The 21762-nt window shown below is 44.6% G+C and overlaps 1 protein-coding gene across 1 annotated transcript in view; it reads right to left on the bottom strand.

The window, feature by feature from the left end:
- Window positions 1–21762, bottom strand: part of LOC113406058 (ralBP1-associated Eps domain-containing protein 2-like) — a 140884-nt gene that overhangs the window by 24142 nt on the left and 94980 nt on the right. The window contains exons 14-15 of the mRNA XM_029910713.1: window positions 4813–4874; window positions 2999–3079 (exon numbers count right to left, since the gene is read on the bottom strand). Of these exons, the coding sequence (XP_029766573.1) occupies window positions 2999–3079; window positions 4813–4874 (143 nt within the window). The remainder of the gene's footprint in view (window positions 1–2998; window positions 3080–4812; window positions 4875–21762) is intronic.

Genomic DNA, 21762 nt, shown 5'->3' with positions numbered 1-21762 from the left:
AAACACTTCCAGAGCTCTGCCCCCATGGCTCTGTGCCCAGCCACACCCTTCCCTAGTTGAAGTGATGATAACAGAACCCTCCTTCCCCTCCCAGGCAGCGACAGCGGTATGATGATCCTTTCTACACCAGAGAAGAAGCAAGATGGGCCCTCTCTGCCTCCTAAGAGGCATGAGTGGCAGCAGCCCCCCCACACACCACCACTAATATTTACCCCAATAACCAGGGTATATCTGCTTTGGTTGGTGGGCAAGGCCTGCTGCATTCTTCTCCTTCTGCTACATGCAGAGTCCTCTGCTGGGTTGGCCTTGTCGGGGGCACCCAGAGCCGCAAGCCATTTTGATGCATGGGACAGTGCACATCACTCGGAGCTGTTGTTTTAAGCTGTCTGCAGATTCAGGCAAACATCTCTGCATCGGTTACATTTGGGGGGCATAGCCCATACAATTTCAAAATTTTCTTCACAACTATGAAATCTAGCAACTTTCCTTTTTTTAAAAAAAATAAGAACTGAGATTCGGATGTAATCACAAGACTCCAGGAGCAGAGGTCCTTGACATAGGCCTCTGGTGCCTATGTAGGGTGGCCAACTTTCTAATTTGTGAAAACCGGACACTGAGTGCCGGAACTTCCCCCGCCCCCTGCTCCGCCTCTTCGCCCGAGGCCCACTCCTCTTTCCATCCCATCGTCGCTCGCTGCTCTTTCCATCACCCTCCCCCTGCCAGCTGAGCAGGGCTCTAGGGGTGGAAGTGTGACTGGGCAAGACGCTGGAGAGAGATAGCCGGACTCTGGGGGTGAGTAACTGGGGCAAGATGGGGGAGAGAGAGCCAGGCTCCGGAGGTGGGGGGGTGACTGGGGCAGGCTGGGGGAGGGAGAGGCATGCTCTGGGGGTGGAGGAGTGAGTGGGGCAGGACGGGGCAGGGAGAGCAACGCTCGGGGCAGGACCAGGGAGCCGCCAGAACCTCTCTCTGCGGGAGCTGTTGCTGAATGCTCCTCCAGGCTCCAGCAGCAGCAGCTGCTCTTCCCGTCCCCCAGCGGCAGAGGCGGTTACTACAAGTAACTGGACTTTTAGTGTCCGGTCAGCACTGCTGACTGGACCCTGACAGGTTCCCTTTTCGACCAGACTTTCCGGTCGAAAACCAGGCACCTGGCAACCCTATGCCTTAATCCAGCCATGATGGGTTTTATTTATTAGGAAACAGGGTACTTTGCCTGGAAAGCAGGATCAGGGTTGAGGATACCAGTGCTATATCTGCCCAAAGCTATTAAGTGTGCTATAACCACCCAATGGCCCAAACCTGCTTATCCACCATTTAGCTAAGATGAACTATAAATCAATAAATAATGTGGTGGGTTGGATGCGGGCACAGTGTAATGAATTTGTGACACAACCAGAAGTGTTTAGTGCTATGAATTACTGTGTTGTTTCAATAATATAGTGAGGTTGGCTGCCTAGGAAGTACTGGCAGGAAGAGGGAAGTCTAACAAAAAAGCTGAAACAATTTCTGAAAACTACAAAAGTACAGGACCAAAGTTAAAGCTCCATTTCTACATTGTTATTGATTACTCTCGCACAGGAGCTTCTGCCCAATTAAAATATAATTGTTAAACTTCTATCCTACCATAACTTGCTGATGCACAACAGTACCTGGTGTCCAGTGAATCCCTTAATTTCATTCTATGAGTATGTCTTAACTGCACAGTTAAACTGGGCTCTTACTAGGTTTAGCCTACACTCCCCTACCATTTACACAGGAAAACCTCTGGACAGGTCTGGAGAGTCTTTAAGCCCAGACTAGTTTACACAGCTGTGGGGTGGATTAGAACCTGAGCTCCACTTTCACTTGGGTTGGAACCCTCTCACTTTGCAGTGAGAATGCCAGTTAACTCACTCAAGTACGGATAGTCCTCAAACCCTTCCCACAATTCCCCCTGAAGGACAAAGTTCTCCCACAACTGACCTGGAAAGAATCATAGAAAGTCTCAACACAAAGAACCATGGGCTATGCTCCCAGACACACATGGGTGAATGCAGAAACAGCGAGGATGCAGTAACGTGGGTGGGGCTTTCCTGTGGGGACTCTCACTCTGGACTAGGCTAAGGTGGGTGCCAATCACCCAGGTTAACTGTGCAGGGAACACATACTCTAAACACCTAACCAATCCTAGCTGCCTCCCAGTCATCCATGGAAAACTCCAGTCTTCAGAATAAATTGTTTCCCTCTTCCTACACTCCATCAATTGATTTACAAAACAATGCCAAAATAATCACACCATAAGCATGCACAAGTGGTGCAGGGCAGCCTTAAAATACTTGGGACACATTTAATTCCCAAACTACATCTGTGATTCAGGGTGCTTAGCTATATATGGAGCTTGAAATGTTAAGGCAATAAAAAGAATTTCCAATAACACTGTAGAAAATTAGTTGAAACAAATTTAAGAAGAGCAAGATAAGTCCTAAAACAGGTAAAAGCCGAGTATGTCACGCCAGTTTCAATGTTTTACTTCAGTTCTTCCTGATCCTGTCTCTATTCTGAAAACAGATTGGCTTCGCTTGAATTTATTCATGTTCTTTAAGTCAAGGGCCCCATTTGGGTAATGTAATCCATATGTTTGTTATAGCTGTGCTTGCTATAATTAAGGATCAGATAAGTTGAATTATGAACCCCACCCTCTATATACAATCTTGACCATTTAAAGGCACATTTTGATGACTAGGCACAGAAGATGTGAGCAAGGATGCAGCTGACATGGTCTAAAATATTATTAAAATTATTTTTCAATTCGAAGTCAAAATAACAGTATTCTGAGAAGGTAGAAATATCTTTTTTTAAAACCCTGCTGTAACGCCCTCCAACCCCCGATAATTTTTAAAAGTAAAGTGTCATATGTTTCTCCAACACTATGTATTTTGCAAGGAATAGCGTATTGTAATGGGAGAGAAGAAAGCATTAGGAACTTTACATGGGAATTATAGTTTACAATTTTAGAGCGTACCTGTTCCTTTAGTCTGAATTCTACATAGCTGGATTTGGCCTGGGCAACAGGCTCGGTATTTGTGACATGGTGAGGACCCTGCTGGATATGAAAATACATATGAGTCTCTCCTGTTGCATGGTCAGAGAGAATAAAATCTATCACATGCTGAGAAAATAAGCAATTAGCAAAAGTATTACCTGTAGCACTGGTTTGATCCTCAAGAAAAGGGTTTTGTTTTGCTCGTTTGTTTATTTTCCAGACAGCGGTGACTGTAAGACTTTTGAGTGTGAAAGGGTACAATGGAGATGGAGATGCAGTGAAAGGGTACAGCTGATGATGGCAGTGATATAAGGGAGGCAGGAAGCAATAATTCAGAGTAGAAGGGGGTGCGATGAATAGACACGACTTACAGGAGATTAGGCAAAGCAAAGCTTTGATGGATGCACTAAGGTTGTAGTTGGATCAAAGAAGGCTTAAGGCAGCAATCTATATAATCCTCCAAATGAAGAATTTAGCAAATTCCAAAGATAATTTAGGGAAGAAGGGGGTGGAGAGAGAATTGTTGTTTGTGACCCAGCAAATGGCCACCTTCCCTTTAGAGAACACATGCCCCAGCCTACCATTAGGGGGCACTATGCTGCTGGAGATTCTGACTTTTATTTAAAACTGAAGTCCTGACTGCTGATGGTCGACTCAAAGGTGCCAATGCACTTTTTACGGGGAGTCGGAATGTTAGCTCCACAGTGGTCAGGGACTCAGTTCTACATCTCATCTGAAAGATTAACATATAAAATAAATTGCCATGTAAGGCCAACTGGAGCCAATGGTATAAATGAGTAAAACAGCTAGACAGACATTTTTATAGAAGAGGATTAAGAGAGGTGGCAAACAAGGAGGTGAAGATGCAATCACTAGGATAGGTCTTGCTGAGCTAACTGGCCTTTGCGTATCCATCATTCCTTATGAACTGAAGAACCTACACATCGTACATTCCTTGGGACGACTGCTCATGATTAGATCCATTTAGGGTGACCAGACGTCCCGATAAAATCGGGACTGTCCCGATTTTTAGCTGTTTGTCCCGTGTCCCGACCGATCTCTGGTCGGGACACAATTTGCACTCGGCTTTTTTTTGTGTGTGTGTGTGTGGCCCCCCGCCCCCGATGTCCTGAAATTTTCTTCATCTCATCTGGTCACCCTAGATCCATTTGCTTTACACAATGGTTGTGTGACACTGATGAACCAGAAGTCGGTAAATCACAGCATGCCACTCAATAATGTAGCTAACGTGGGACTTATTTCCTTTTAGCATGACTTTTCACACTGATATGTAACATCCTGCCATGCGAGCAGGGGACTGGACTCGATGACCTCTCGAGGTCCCTTCCAGTCCTAGAATCTATGAATCTATATCATAATGTGCTATGCATTTGCTCCCTGCATTGCCGCCTTGACAGCATTTACAGCTTGAGAAGCAAGAAATAGGCTGGGAATCAAACCTGTGCCTTCCAGATAGCAAACACTACCATCAGGCTAGCCTTATGGCACAGCTTGTAAATTACAACGTTTTCTACTGGACATACCCAGCTCCACAACGATGAGCTGGAAGGAGTCAATAATACGACATCATGGCATACTGGATAGACAGACCAAACAAAGTTAACGTTATCCATACACAAAAAGCCTGACATTGTAAAGCATTCTATAGATGAGTATTAGCTTTATAATGAGAATGGTTAGATATCCAAGCCTGCATGTATTTATTACCACAGTATAAAAACAACCACCACCACTGTACACCAATTATCCACATACTGAAATTCTGTACATACCTGTGATACAAAAGGCCTAGGGGGCAGGGCAGGTGGTGGTGGTAACCAACCTGACTTCACAGCTGAAATGAGAGAGAAACAAATAAAATTAACTAATACAACTAAAAACTAGATCAGCGGTTTGCAAACTTTTTGAGCTGAGCCCCCTCTTTGAGTTACAATTTTTGGATGCACCCCCCCCAACCCAGACAAAAATAGACACATGCAAAAGTATGCTTGATAGCCTACTCATAAACCTAACAGAGACCTTGATGCCAACTTTTAATTAAATTACCTACACCTGTAAGTTTCAAATACACAGACACTTACCAATTGCACAGCCAAGGCTTCCTCAGCAGTGGGCCACTTCTACCTTGCAGCCAGGCTGCACCACTAGGGCAGGGCCAATACCTGTCCCTCTGCCCCTCCCACCCAGGTTTTCAGGGTGGGGGAAGGCATGTGCCACTGGGTCTGGGGGCAGAGCGAGTGCTGGGCGCAGAGGCTGATGGGCACAGAAATCGGTATGGCCGCGGCAGATGTTTACACTGACCCAGAGGCTGGGTGGCCCGCTGAGATAAGTCAGGAGGGGGCCCTGGGAGAGCTGGCCTGGGCCCCGCCACACGGTGCTGGCACGAGACACTTGGCATCCCCACTCGCCCCCCTCCCCCCCCGAACATTCCTCCATCCCCTCAGGAAGGCATGCCCCACAGTTTGAAAACCTCAGAACTAGACTATTTTCTCTGCTGACTGTCAGTGAACAGGTGGTTTTCAACATTTTTAATGATGAAAATCAACCTGGGTCTTTACTGAAAACAAATCTGAGCAAACACTGTTTGAAACCTCTTCCTGCTACAGCACACCCTCTGAAAAAGACCAGAGATTTAAATGCTATAAAAAGCCTACTGTTAAAATAAAAGGTAAAGATATATTCAGTCAGCCACAAAGATATATACAGTCAGCTGCATGCAGCTAAAACAATTTGACTGTAGTTAAAGTACAGAGCTGGGGTGAAAGTCTACTTATTTTTCTTTGTCATTAACATTATTGCCTTTTTAAAAAACTAATGCAGTGTACGAATGTAGACATTAGGGTTTGCTCAAGATAAAATACTCTGACAAGTCACAAAGCCCAGTCAGAGAAGAAAATATCTCCCATGGAATTAGAATGGATGCTTAAGTGAAGCATACAGAGATCAGTTTTAGCTTTGATTTGTTTTGGGTTTTTTTGAAGGGAAAAAATATTTTAACAGTCACTTTTGGGCCCCTTGGGTAATCTAACAAAGCAACATCATGTGATCTTTCATTCTGAGCCAGTGAACTGAGTTGGTAACAACCATGTGGGCCATCCATTATAATTCTCAATCTGGCTCTCGTTAAATCCGTAAAACCCATCTCAGGGCAGAACTGCAGGGAAGATGAGGCTTTGTAAAGGCAGCTGTGATAAGGAGGACTAGATTAACACATAGATATCAAGTGAATTTGATGGAAGTCTCGACTGATTTTCCCTTCTAGAGGCCCCTATGCTGCGTAGCCTTCCTACCACTTGCCTTTGAAAAAATACGAGACAGCCTATCTCAGATTTGTGTTTATTTGTAAAACCTAAAATGTAGCACTAAACCAACAATTAAAATAAAACAGCCCTTTTACTATAATAGTGCTAAACAAGGGGTTATATATACACATTTGTGTTTAGTTATATCCATATTCTAAAAGACCACATAGACCATTACAAGTTTTGTTACAGCATAACCATTTAACTTATTAAAATGCATTCGATCTAAAATTGTCCATAAATTTTCCATAATGCAAACCTGTTCGTTTCCTTAAAAAAAATAAAAAATAAAAAAGAGGATCTAAAGCACAAAGGCCCAGATTTTTTAAGTTATTTAGGCGTTGTTACACTCAGCGACGCAACAATGGGATCTACACTCCTAAGTGCCTAAATTCCTTTTGAAAATGAGATGCAAGTTCCTAAATCAGTTAGGTATTGCAACGCTGAGTGCAACAATGCCTAAATTGCTTTAAAATCTGGACCCACGTACACAGAGATGTTCATGTAAAAATGCATGGGTAAAACATCGAATACAGTTGTATTGGCTAACTACAGCTCCAACGAGGTGTGTGACACACAAGATGGAAAAAACAAAGAAGTGCCAAACAGGGATGCAGAACTACTGAATCCTAATTTAGGCTACCTAGGGAAGCTGCTTATATACTGCAGGTATAAAAGACTATTCACAAAATATTCAAACGGGCAAAGATTAAGTTACTAGAACCCTTCACACCATGTTTAATTAGATTTTTTAAAAGCCACTATACAGCTGTGATGTTTTCATCTGTCATCACTCACCTCATCCACCCAACTAGTCTCTGAGTGGGAGCGGAGGGGTGAGAAACCTTCCCTTCCCGACCCCAGATTCCTGATTATTACTGTTTATTGAGTGCTGACAGTGTGCCTGGCAAGTACAGACTAATAGTCCCTACTCCAAGTGGAATCTAATTCAGACACAAAAGTTCCCCAGGTCAGTCACACACATTCTATGTAGAAGATGGTTGCATATGCTCAAAGTGATGAACTTATCTTGGGGAAATCTTGCAGGAGTCATACTTAGGAATTAAACTGAAAAATCTGAATATATTTTACATTGCCTGATGTAGGAGAATGATAAGAATAATATCATCTATGGTTTTCCACAGACTTCAAAATGTTTTGCAAAGGAAAGGAAGTGTTATCTCCATTTTACAGATGGAAAAGACGGAGACTGAGCTGAGGTGACTTGCCCAAGGTCACCCAGCAGATCAGTGGCAGTGCCAGCTAAAGAACACAGGTTATCTGATTCCCAGTGCCGTGCCCTATCCACTGGATCATACTGTGCACTGAGTGCTGAGAAATCAGATCGCTCACACCACAAAAGCAAGAAAGGAGCAATTTCTGAAGCCTAGGGAAACTCTTAGTTAGACTAACATCATGATATGCACCATTCAATAACAAGGTAGTAAAATCACCATAGGTCAGTCCCTTCCAGTTGAGACTATTTCTTACAATTATGCTGTGGGAGCCAGAACTTAAAGCTACAGAGGACATTACAGTATGAGTGGCAGGACTGGCGAGGTAATCCAAACTCATGGGACTAGGCAGTGATGGAGTACAGTACTCATAGCCAATGGTTGTTGGTACTGCATACTGTGTTCGGTTGTTCCCTTAACTTTCTGATGAATTTGGCCCACTTCTTGTGCCTACTAATTTTCTGTTTACCTCTGACATGCCCTCATAGCCATTTGTACAAAAAAGGCTCCTCACCTCCTCTTCATGCCAGAGCTGTCTTTCATAGGCGCTGACTCGTGGGTGCTTTGGGGCTGGAGCACCCATAGAAAAAAAAAAATAGCTCCAGGGCTTGGCACCCACTGGCAGTCAGCTACCCCACCTCCCCCCTAGCGTCTCCTGCCCGCCAGCGGCCCTGCCAATCAACTCTTTCCCCTCCCTCCCAGCACCTCCCGCCCGCCGCAATCAGCTGTTCCGTAGCGTGCAGAAGACACTGGGAGGAGAGGGGATGGGGCGCGCTTGGGGGAGGGGACGCAACTGGGCGGGAAAAGGCGGGGCAGGGGTGGGGCCTTAGGGGAAAGGGTGGAGTGGAGACAGGGCCTGAGCAGAGGTTGAGCACCCCCGGGGAAAGGAAGAAGGTGGCACCTGTGCTGTCTTTAACCTCAACATTGCTCCAGAGAATACAGCATCTAGTGTGCATTCTGTATCCCCAACACTCATCACTGTATCCCAGTGATACACTCGATCCCCAGAGAAATGATGAGGATTCTATACAGAGGAAATGAGTTTGCCCAACAGGGAAAGCATGTTCTGAAGTTGCTCCCAAGCTCAGAACTTGTACTTGGCACCCACACAACACTGCCAGAATGGTCCACACAACCTTCCTTATTAAAATTACTTTACTCTGAAGTGCTCAAGTAGAGCACAGAGCATCTTATTTCAGCTTTTAAAATATGCCACATTTCAGAGTTTAGTATTTTAAGCTAGTGAGATACTTAACCATGCGAATTTGACCCAGTTTCCTCTTTTTTTAATCCTACAAATTCTAACTTAAGCTATTCATGAAATATTCATAAAATCCCTGCTGTTTCAGAACATCTATGGCCTGTTGTTAGAAGGAAATCATGCTTATGTTAGTACAATTGCCAGAGAAGATTTGGAGTCAGCTGACTATCAAGAGGTAATAACTTTTATAAAAACCGTGCTCTGTTTTTTCCCAAAGGGCAATGAAAAGAGTGTTAGTGACAGGTGATATTGACTTGGACCTTCTCAAGTATCATTCCCCTAAAAAAGGAGCATGCTATAAAACAAATACATTTTTGCACATTTCAGCAGCTGTCCCGGAAGGACAGCCTTTCTTGGAAATTGGTCTACATAGGGTTTGTCGGTGTTGGGTTCTGACTGTTAAAGATGGTATTGTGTGTACTTTGGAAGTATAAACTAGCACAGCAAACAGTTCTTTCCATGGTGAACACAAATATCAGGCTTCTTTCATAGAAAACAGCAGCAAGTAACTGGAAAAGAGGAGGTTACTTATCGTAACTGGATGTTCTTTGAGATATGTGATCCCTATCTGTACTCCACTAGGGTTACATATGCACATCGTATGCCCAGAGGAGGAGAATTTGAAAGTAGTGTCCATTGGTCCATGCATGCACCTTGTGCTTCCCATCTGAGGCGACAAAGGGTGAGGCGAATTGACCATGTCTCCAGTTTCTTTTCCATGGTGAATCTGACAGATCCAAAGCAGAGGGGAAGGAGGCCGAGAAGTGGAATACAGATAGGGACCACACATCTCAAAGACCCTCCAGTTACAGGTAAGTAACCTCCTCTCCTTCTTTGAGTGATGGTCCCTATTATATTCCATTGTGCATGACTGACAAGCAGGACCTAAGTTGGACGAGGGTGCAAGGTTGGGGATGGAAGGGTCATGCGGAGAACCGCCGTGCCAAAGGAGACATGCACTGCTGAGTCCTGTACCAAGGCATAGTGTGTTGCAGATGTATGGACAGAACTCCATGTGGCTGCTCTACATATGTCTATGAGAGGCACATGCCGTGGTCATTGCTTCAGCTCTAGTGGAGTGAAGCCCTACCCTTGTGATGGGAGGTAGGTTCGACAGCTGGTAGCAGAGTTTAATGCAGCCAGAAATCCATTTGGAGATTCTCTGGGTGGATATGGCCTGTCCTGATTCTCTCTGCTACCACAACAGTCTAGGGGACTTCCTGATTGTTTTTGTTCTCTACAGGTAAAAGACCCAACTTCATCGGACATTGAGGGAATGGAGTCTATATTCTTCTGCAGACGCATGCAGTTTCTGAAAGAAAACAGGTAAGTGAATGGATTGGTTAATTTGAAACTGGGAGATCACCTTTGGTAAACGTTTTGGGTGTAGGCGTAAGGAGACCTTAACCTTGTGGAATACTGTAAATGGCAGGTCCACCATCATAGCTCTGAATTCCCCAACCCTTCTCACTGAAGTGATAGCAACAAAAAAGGCGACCTTCATGGAGAGGAGAGACATGGATCAAGACGCCATTGGTTCAAAAGGGGAAGTTGTTAATCCCAATCCTTGTTGTAATAAGGTGTTCAGCTCTTGGGTGAGAAAACTGTCATAAGAGTGGTCCCCGAAGGGGGATGGGGCAAAGGGTCTTGAAGCATTACAAACTTGATCATATCTCCAGGGCGGATGATATTCAGCACTCATTTGTCCCTTGTTATTGCACTCTGAGTGTGAAAAAGAGTGCTAGATAACCTCTGAAAGGAGTCAAAGAGTCGTGAGGTGTTAGGCTCAGTGGTTGGCAGCTCTCGAGCTCACATCAAGAGCTTGCATCAAAAATACCTCTTGGTTTGGGTTGGGTTTGAGACTGAAGCCTGAGGGGGGGCCCAGGGAAATGAGACCTTTGGATCTTTTGTCGCTTGCATGGAGGTTCATAGGGTCTATGTTGGTAAAACTGTGGAGACCTGTACCTCTGTGCGGATGACGGGCAGTGGGACTTTCATTTCGAGGCAAAAGTGTAGATGTCCAATGAGCGAAGAGTAGCCCTAGAGTCTTTTAGTGTATGCAAAGACTCATCTGTCTTCAGGTTGAAGAGATGGGATTCACCAAAAGGGAGATCCTCTATTGTGTTCTGGACCTCCCTTGAAAAACCAGAAGCAGGAAGCCAAGACTCTACACGTCACGATGACTGTAGCCGTGGCCCTGGAGGAAGCATCAGCCGCATCCACTGTGGATTGTAGGGCAGTTTTGGCTATGAGTTGTCCTTTCTTGCCAAGGGTCTGAAAGCAGGCACAGTCTTAGCAAATTCCTCTAATTTAGCATAATTCAAGAAGTTATATTGAGCCAACAATGCTTCATAATTGGCTGTCCTGAATTGTAAACTGGAGGAAAAGACTACTTTTCTCCCCAGTAGATCCAGATGCTTCCCTTCCTTGTCCGCAGGTGTGGCTCGAGGGTGTTTGTTGTTTAGCCATTTCTGCAGCAGCCTGAAATATCAGTGAGTTTGGAGCTGGGTGGGAGAAGAGGAATTCTGAGCCTTTGGCCAGGACACAGTAGCGTCTCTCTGCTCCTTTAAGGGTGGCGGTACACGTGGCAGGAGTGTGCCACATGTGTCCTGGCTGGCTCCAGTATGGCTTCGTTGATCGTAGTGCTATTCTGGTCAGTCCCGAAGTACGGAGAACGTCCAGAAGCTTATGCTGATAGTCTTGGATCTCTTCCATAGGAATGTGGAGTTCCCCCCACAACGCCCTGTAAAAGATCTTGAAATTGTCTGAAGTTATCCAGTAAGGAAAGGGGTGATGTAGTCACAGCTTCGTCCGGCGATGAGGATGGAAATCTAGCTGGCTCCAGCAGAACTGCCAGAATTGGGGTATAAAATTCTTCCTCCGCTATCTGACCCATGGGCATGCCTGATGGATCCCTCAGGGGAGGTGGGGGGGAGAAACAGGTGGCGACTCGTGCAGACTGGGTGGGCTCCAAAGGAGAATACTGTGCTCAGGGCTCCCAATGTGGCCAATAAGCAGGATCAACAGGAGGTTGCAGGAGTCCCCATGGCATGGGGCACCAGTGGCTCTGGGGAAGGTGAGGAGGTAGTTGCTCCCATGGGTGTCAGTCTATGTGATGGTGCATAGGAGTGGTACGGTGTAGACAGTTCTTCCCCCAGTTCCACTTCATCAGAAGAGGAAAAGGCGGACTCTGGTTCCAATGGTGGTACCATTGGTGCCGATAGAGCGGTGCATAACACATGCGAGGAGGCAGTACCATAGGCATATCCCGTGGCAGGGACATGAGTTCTCTGGAAGTGGAAGGACTGAATGGAGGAAGAGACTCTGGATCCAGTAAGGCGAAGACGTCATGGGGTGCAGCCACATATCTGGATCTCCCTAATGTAAGGGGCACTCTCTCTTCTCCGGTTGCCAGTAGCAGCGCTGAAGTCTTTCCTGGTGCAGGAGGGTCTCACGTTGTGTGAGATGCCAGAGATGGCAGTACAACAGTTCACTGCCCGGAACAGCTGTATCCCATTGTTTGTGGGTCTTCGTCTCGTGCCTGTGAGACTTAGAACATGCTATGTCCCCTTGTGCTGAGCTGGTGGAGGGAATGTCCAGTTTCTTGGACTTGGAGGAAGACTTACTCCAATAAGCATGGAACTGCTTCCTAATCTCCTGACTAGGCTCTGCCATTGGGCTTTTGGGGGTGGTTTCACCAGCACCGGAGTCAGACGTAGCAGCAGGAGGCACACTCCTTGCTGAATCAAGCTAATATACATGGGGGGGAACCCCGGCCTGGGTCTGAATGTTGTCTCATGGCCACCTCCACGAGATGCTTGCGGAGACAAAGTGCTTAGACTTCTTGGGTACAGCTAAGAAAGGACTGGCAGATACTGCACCTAGCCACAGTCTGAGCTTCTCCCAGGAAGTAGAGGCAGAGTTGGTGTTTGTCAGTGACAGAGAAGGATTGCGGGCAAAAAGCACAGAGTTTGAAGCCCGGAGTTCTGCGGGGGGCAGGAATAGGGAAAATCCCCCAAGTCTGCTCTAGTCTAACTGTTAAAAACGAGTAACTACTAAAACTAGGAAAGAAATAAACCTAGTAAAACTACAGCTAAATCTGATAAAACTATTCGTAACCGTAATTATTAAAACTGCGTCAGAGACAATTACACTGAAGGCTCCGACCCGGACCATGTGGCGGGGAAAAGTAACTGGAGACGCGGTCGGTCCACCCCATCCTTTTTTCGCCTTGGACAGAAGTACGCAGCAAGTAAGGGCGCATAGGTGGACCAACGGACACTACTTTCAAATTTTCCAGCTCCAGGCACATGGTGTGCATGCGTAACCCACAGTGGAATGCAATAGGGATCATCACTCGAAGAAGCATAATCCTTCCCTCGGGCTGCTCAATCACATCTTAAGAGTGCAGTAGCCCCCAAGACTGCTGCACTCTCCTCTCCCCATTCCACAGGTGGTGGTGAGGTAGAAATGGCCACTGGATCCCAGCTCTCTTACTCGACTTACCTGGTGTAAGAGAATTGGCAAGGAGTCCAGAGGAGGAGGTGGCTACCACTGTAGCCTCAGCTAACCCAGGAAAATTGGGGCCCTTAGTTCTCCACCAATCATAACAACAGCGGAAGCTGTAGCGTAGATGGGGCTGGTTTTATCAGATTCTGGGAGACTAGAGGAAAATAGAGATCGTGCCCCAGGTTTATTTTTAGGCATTATAAAGATTCTTGTCTCTACCAGTATCTCATGTAAGAATGATACCCCAAAGCTTCATATTGCAAAGCTAACAGATATAGACAAAGCAGCATGGCACTAACCATTGTATTTTCAAACTGGCAAAAAAACTAACGGTGAAGCTTCCAGTAAACTAAGCAGGAGATGCATGCTAAAACCCCACTTAATTATTTTTAAAATGTTGAGGTAAAGGCCCTATGTCACTTTGGCACATCATTCTAAACAACTATAACTATGAAAGAAAAATCACTTATCTTGATGGACCCCACGCCACTCCCAAAAATGTGTGTATACACACGGCTCAGAACATTTTGTAGTACTGCACAAGGTCAGTCACAGAGTACTCCTTCATTCCCAGATACATGGGGATATAGCAAGACATGAGGAAATAACTAATTTAAAATAAATCATTTAAAAGCTTTCATTAATAACAGTTCCCTTTTTCAAATTTAAATAAAATTACTTAAGACAAAAATCATAAGAAAAATGGGAGTAAGGGGAAAAGGTGAATATAATCATTATCCCAAATTATTTCTACAATAAAATCTGCTTTAATTTTATTTGTACTGTGCCAAGGAATCAAGCCAGCATAAACTTTTACATTCACAAGGATGGAACAGAGCAAGAAGATATCCTAGATATCATTCATGTTGAAATGCCTAAGTAGTGGGGGGAAAGGGGAGGGGGAAGGAGTCTTCTTTTTAAAATCATTGTGATATTTAAAATCAGAATGAAGGTTGCACTACTGTAGACAACAAATGTTGATAAATGCAAAGTAATGCTCATTGGAAAACATAATCCCAATCATACAAAATGATTGGTATTAAATTAGCTTTTACCGCTCAAGAAAGAGATCTTGTAGTCATTGTGGATAGTTCTCTGAAAAACATCTGCTCAAAAAAGCTAACAGAATGTTAGGAACTACAGTCAAACCCCGCAATAAGGCGCCCCGCCATAACGTGAAATTGCATATAACGCGATCACAATTTGGCCCCCTTTTAAGACACACAGTAATACAGTACTGTATGTACTGTACCAGTGGTCCCCAACGCCATGATGGCTGCCGGGACACTGACGTGCCCCCGCCTAGTGCCAGGCAGGGGAGAGAAGCTGCGGCCCCGCGCCTGCCGGGGACAGAGAGCACCGACGCCTACAGCCCTGTTGTTCTCTGTCCCCGGCAGGGGCGGGGCCGCGGCTCCTCTTGAAGCCGGAGCGAAGCCGTGGCCCCGCACCTGCCGGGGACAGAGAACAACAGGGCTGCGGTGCTCACAATCCCCGGCAGGCGCGGGGCCGCAGCTTCTCTCCCCTGCTGGGCACTAGGGGCACTAGGCAGCGCACATCAATGCACCACCTTGAGGAGTAGCGCCTCAAACTAGGCACTAGGGGCACTTGGCGGCGCACATCAATATACCGCTATAACGCGACCCCGCATTTAGCACGATGTAATTTTTTGGACCCCAAACATCGCGGTATAGCGGGGTTTCACTGTATTAAGAAAGGAATAGATAATAAGACAGAAAATGTCAGAATGCCATTATATAAATTCATGGCGTGCCCACACCTTTAATACTGCATGCAGTTCCGGTCACCCTTTCTTAAAACAGATATATTGAAATTGGAAAAGGCACAGAGAAGGGCAACAAAAATTATTAGGAATATGGAATAGCTTCCGTATGAGAGATTAAAAAAGACTGGGACTCTTCAGCTTGGAAAAGAGATGACTAAGGGACAATATGATACAGTTCTACAAAATCATGAATGGTGTAGAGAAAGTGAATAAAGAAGTGTTATTTACTCCTTCATGTAACACAACAACCAGGAGTCACCCAATTAAATTAATAGGCAGCAGTTCTTCAAACAACGCACAGTCAAACTGTGGAACTCCTTGCCAGGGGATGTTGTGAAGGCCAAAACTATAACAGGTTCAAAAAAGAACCAGATAAGTTCGCAGAGGATAGATCCATCAATGGCTGTTAGCCAGGATGGGCAAGGATGCAACCCCATGCTCTGGGTGTCCCTAGCCTCCGATTGCCAGAAGCTGGGTGTGGACGACAGGGGATTGATCACTTGATGACTGCCTGATCTGTTCATTCTCTCTGAAGCACCTGGCACTGGCCACTGTCGGAAGACAGGCTACTGGGCTAGATGGACCACTGGTCTGACCCAGTATGGCTGTTCATGTTACACCTGCATTACCAAGGGGACTTTTTTGGTTGTGCATATGTGTGTATGTAGAGTGCCTAGCACAATGGGGCCCAATTGGGGCCAATTAGATGCTATGTAACACAAGTATATACATTCATACAGCAGGGACTCAATCTTGCCCTGAACCCTCAATGATCCCGAAGGAGCTGAGGGGGCACTCCACCACTCTCAGAAAGTGCTCAGTACCTGGCAGGATCAAGCCCAACATAGTCTAATGGATCTCCTCCATTTCTACTTTCCAGCATTCTATGATTAACATGCAGGAGTGTGGCTGCTGATTTTATTTATCTTCAGTCTATTCTGGGCACTTAGTATTCTTTAGCTCAAAATATAAGAACAGCAAGCTGTGCCCTTCTAACGAAATGACAGTGACATATTTTTATTGAATAAAATTGCCATAGTGCATTCAGTTGTGAGGTGCCATAAACAGTTTTATTAATAAAGCATTTAGTGTGGTTTTTAACATGAAAGAGGAGTAGTGCCTCAAACTAAAATTACTGGAAACTTTAGAATGATGTTTATTGTATTCCTTGGCAGCTGTCTTCCTTCTCACTTTTATGCGTCTTTCATGACAACAGATTTTCACATTAGCAAGTGCGTAATGCTGTCAGGGTAAGAAAAAAACATCGTTCTGGCTCTCCTAAACTAAAATATAATGCATGATTCTGAAAATGAGGCCTTACCCCTCAAATTGTGTCCAAGTGTGTGATATACACACACACACCCTTTATAGACACTCAGGCTCTTAATATAGACATTCACATTTCAAATGTTAATCATACATAATGTTATGTCATATTAATATATATTGCAGTAGCATCCAAAAATGAATTAAGCACTTTCCAAGCATACAGAAAAAAATATTGCCAGCCATGAAGTGTTCACACTTCAGGGGGCTCAATTTACAAACACAAAGTGAGTAACTCACTCACGAGAGTAAAGTTACTCACCTACATATGTGCTGGGTCAGGCCCTAAAATGGCAAGGCAAAACAAGCAAGCAAGGAAAATGTCTGAAGTGATGTAAAGCAGACTGCCTGCTAAACTTGCTTTATTTTTAAATCCCTTGCCCATAAACTTATTTTAATACATTTTATACTATTTTAGTATATTTTTTCATGTCCATTTATCATTTTTATTCATGTCTTTTCTTTTTCAGTTTTTAAGCCATCTCATTTTCTAATTATTGTTCTTTTCTATTTTCTAAACATTATCTATTTTCCTGTTTTTTAATCATTATCTAGTTTCAGATTTTGTAAAATTGTTTTTAAATGTGTCTAGTGTCCTGTCACAGGGAGGCTGCTGGCTACTTTTGTCAGCAGGCAGTGTGCCACCCCTACTCCCATCCCACCCACCATGGTGATGGAAAACCGATACACTGCCCTGGCAACGAGCGATGAGGAATCGCCCCCAAAGGTGGAGAAGGAGAAGCCATGTACCCCCAAGGCTGGGAGGATCGCAGCCACCGCTCCCAGGAGGAAACATAAGGTAGTGGTGGTTGGTGACTCTCATCTGAGGGAGACGGAGGCACCCATCTGTCAGCCTGACATGGCATCCCAGGAGTTATGCAGCCTGCCAGAGACCTGTATCCGAGATGTTATGGAGGGATTGTCGAGAATCTTCCAGCCAAATCATGACCAAAAATCTATCTGTGTCTAGTTACATGGTGATATGAGAATCTTCCAGCCCTCTGACTACTACCCCATGCTACTCATCCATGTGGGCACTAATGATACTGCGAGGTATGACCCTCAGCAGATCAGAAGTGACTACAGGGCTCTGGGAGTACCGCAGTGTGAGGGAGTTGGGAGCGCAGGTGGTGTTCTCTTCGATCCTTCCAGTCAAGGGTAGGGGCCCTAGCAGAGACAGATGCATCCTGGAGGTGAATGCCTGGCTGCAAGGATGGTGTCAGCAAGAGGACTTCGGCTTCCTTGACCATGGGATGCTGTTCCCAGAAGAAGGACTGCTAAGTAGAGATGGGGTCCACCTTTCAAGGAAGGGGGAAAAGTATGTTTGGATACAGACTAGCTAATCTAGTGATATGAGATTTAAACTAGGGTGGATGGGGGCAGGAGACAAAAGCTCACAGGTAGTCAAAAATATGGAGACCTGGGAGACGGGTCGGTATCTGGGGGGAAGCATGGGCTGTTATAGCAGGGATAAGGGAGAAACAAAAGGGAACATAGGGGGGAATCAAATCAGTATCTTAGATGTCTGTATACTAATGCAAGAAGTATGGGGAATAAGCAGGAAGAACTAGAAATGCTAGTTAATAAACACAACTATGACTGTTGGCATCACATAGTGGGATAATGCACATGACTGGAATACTAGTATAGAAGGGTACAGCTTGCTCAGGAAGAACAGGCAGGATAAAAAAAGGGAGGAAGTGTTGCCTTATATATTAAACATGTATATACTTGGACTGAGGCTGAGATGGAAATAGGAGACAGACTTGCTGAAAGTCTCTGGCTAGGATAAAAGGGATAAAAAACAAGGGTGATGTCATGGTAGGGGTCTACTACAGACCACCTAACCAGGAAGACAAGGTGGATGAGGCTTTTTATAAACTAACAAAATCATCCAAAGCACAGGACTTAGTGGTGATGGGGAACATCTGTTGGGAAAATAATTCAGTAGGGCACAGATTAGCAAACAAGTTCTTGGAATGTATTGGAGACCATTTTTATTTCAGAAGGTGGAGAAAGCTACTAGGGTAGAGGCTGTTCCAGATTTGATTTTGACAAATCGGGAAGAAATGGTTGAGAATCTGGAAGTGGAAGGCAGCTTAGGTAAAAGTGACCATGAAATGAGAGAGTTCATGATTCTAAGGAATTGTAGGAGGGAAAACAGCATAATAAAGAAAATGGATTTCAAGAAGGCAGACTTTAGCAAACTCAGAGAGTTGGAAGGTAAGATTCCTTGGGAAGCAAGTCTAAGGGGAAAAACAGGTCAGTGGGAGCCGCGATCGGCCGGACCTGCGGACGCGGCAGGTAAACAAACCAGCCTGGCTCGCCAGGGGCTTTCCCTAAATAAGCGGCATCCCAAGTTTGGGAAACACTGGTGTAGATAATACTTAGTCCTGCCATGAGTGCAGAGGACAGGACTAAATGTCCTCTAAAGGTCCCTTCCAGTCCCACGATTCTGTGATTATTGCCCTGGCCTGTTTTATATTTAGCTTCATCCTTTATCCGCCCACATGGAGGCACACTCCCTCCACCTTGCAGCATGGGTCTGACAGATCCCTGCTGTAAGAACTTCCCTAGCTGGTGGTGGTACCCAGAGTTTCGCACTAAGGATGGTGGCAAATCCCAAATCCACATGTGGCTAATACATTTTCTGGTTGTATTAGTTTTCTATGAGAAACGTTTAAGGGCATGCTGGTGCGGGGGAACAATGAGCAACCCCATGTACATCCCTGCTCTTGCCCCAATCATACTCCCGCAGCCCTAGCCACTACCCATCCCTTCCTTTCCCTGGATCACCAGACTCTTAGAAGTCTCTGCAGAAGGCAACTGACTCTTTTGCATGTGGGGAAGGGAAGATCCATACTTCAAGGGTCTCCTCCACATAAGAATTATTTTACTTAGATTGTACACTGTTTGGAGGAGACACCAACATTTCATTGTGTGTGCCTAGAGTCTAGCAAGATGGAGCCCCAAGATACTACTGCAATAGAAATAAATAGTAATGGAGGATGTCAGTAACGCATACAGAGGTTATTATAGAAGTGGGAGGGAGAGGTTCTGTGGCTTGCGATGTGCAGGTGGTCAGCTAAAAGATCATGATGGTCCCTTCTGGCCTTAAAGTTTATGAGTAATTAGAATTGGTCAAGAATTTTTGAACTTTGAACATTTTCATGGAATAAGGGGAAATTCTTTTGCAAACACTTTCATGAAAACATTTCCCATTTTTTGCCCAGCAATAATAAAATAAATAGTAGGTTGTGATCTGGCCCTCATACCTACATAAGTGAAGATAAAATAATAAAATAAAAAAAGCAAGCTCAAAAACCTTGACAAATTCTTACTAAGAAAACATGGTATTTAATTTACACAGATTGAGGTAGAGCAACAAAAAAGCTGGCCCTGAGTTACTGACTACTATGGCTGAAACCAACATCCTATAGTTGTTTTGGAAGAAGCGAGTCCACTGACTGTTTGCTTACACACCCATGAAAGAACCGGTGCCAGCATTCCACATACCTTGTACTGCAAGAATATTCTCTGTGGGACTTGAGTTCCAAAAGTAAATCAGCAACTGAAGCTGCCAGTCACAAATTCATTTCGTAAATACTTACGTGACTATTTTGATGGATGATACAACATACATTTAATCTGTAATTATATTTTCTACTGCTTCCATCTACTCAGGAATCTTATTGATTATTGCAACTACAGTACTTGGCCAAAGCTGCTTTTCTTTCCAAAACAAATAACCTTTGTGTCACACAGGCATTAATTAAAGAACTGTAATGAAGAACTGGAATTAAACAGCGACTAAAATGCATTCCAGACTATATTATACAAAAGCATTACATTTCAAAGATAACTGCATTGCTATAACATTGACTCTGATCATCGCCAAAAAAAACAGAACTTAGCCCAGACTGCAGTCCAGAAGAAAACTCTTCAATGGCTTTGATAGACAGAAAATGTTGTGAGCAGCTGGACAGCAGGTAGCCAATGCAGACTGTTTTTAAAGCCATGACGCCTGCCAAAATTCAGAGGAATACTTCACCCATTGCTGGCCCATGCTATCCTCAATATTTTATTTTATTTCCAAATTCAAGTCCACAGGAAGAATCTGAAGGCAGACTCCCAAGGTATGCAAAGACACAAGAGGGAGAGCACATTGTATCCACTGTATTCACCAACACCATCAGCTGTAGGCTTCTGTGGCTTGTTTCAGGAGCTCAAACAGCAGAGTGTCAGAGACTTTTGAAAGTGTGAGGTCAATCCCGGTGAATGACACATTCTCCCATTTTTCAAACCCACCCCTTTCCCAAAACAGGGATGGTTACTGCTTCAGGATGCGACCATTAACAGGACCACCAACATTCCTCACTGCACCATCACCTAGCCTGCAAAACTGCTCTTTTTATCAGTGATCAGAAAGCAGGAAAATCTCTCATTCACAGCCTCTTACCCAAACTGGCCGGTTGGGAAATGAAGGCCACTACAAAAGAGTCCAAAAATAGCCAAAAGGCAAGAATATCCCTTCCACGATGTTCCGCCCTCTCCTGCGGATCCAAGAAGCAAAAGACTCCACGTGACAGAGCACCAGGTCACCCCTGGAACACCCTTTCTCCGAGTCCATATTATGTACAGCCTTGGAGAAAAAATGGGCATGTTTCTTATCTAAGTGAAGGTATAAAGAGGAGCTAAAGATGTTGCCAATTCATGTACGTATTTAAGTAACATTTCTGCTTGTACTTGAAACATGCTATTATGTTTCCAGGACTGAATAAAGCTCAACAATACATCTAAATGTGCACACGTACACCAACATGCTGTGTGCCAAGGGCTATATATTCAGCAAAAATAATACATGGTGAACCTAGCAATGAGGATTATGTTGTCATCTGCTAAACCAAAGACAATGTGGTAAGCAAGGAGTTAGTAATCTCATTTAAAAAAACCCAAAGTCTTATATTGATATTATTGAACCAAAGCAAGATCCTGTTATGTACAAACCTATGCAGAAATGCACCTATTTTCCCCTGAATAAATAGACTAATGGCCTATACATCTGATGTTGGGCAGAAAACTGTACCTAAGGATATCTTGCTCAATCAGTTTTGGAAAACTTCTGCTTCAAGACACTAAAGCTGTTCCAGCTGCTTTCTTTCATTGCAAAAACTGCTTGCGCTATGTTTGAAAAATGTGTTATAGATTCATAGATTCATAGATTCTAGGACTGGAAGGACCTCGAGAGGTCATCGAGTCCAGTCCCCTGCCCGCATGGCAGGACCAAATACTGTCTAGACCATCCC

Source organism: Terrapene carolina, unplaced genomic scaffold, assembly GCF_002925995.2.
Source record: "Terrapene carolina triunguis isolate 2854851 unplaced genomic scaffold, T_m_triunguis-2.0 Scaffold22, whole genome shotgun sequence".
NCBI classification, from domain to species: domain Eukaryota; kingdom Metazoa; phylum Chordata; order Testudines; family Emydidae; genus Terrapene; species Terrapene triunguis.
This window is presented reverse-complemented; position numbering and strand designations above follow the sequence as displayed.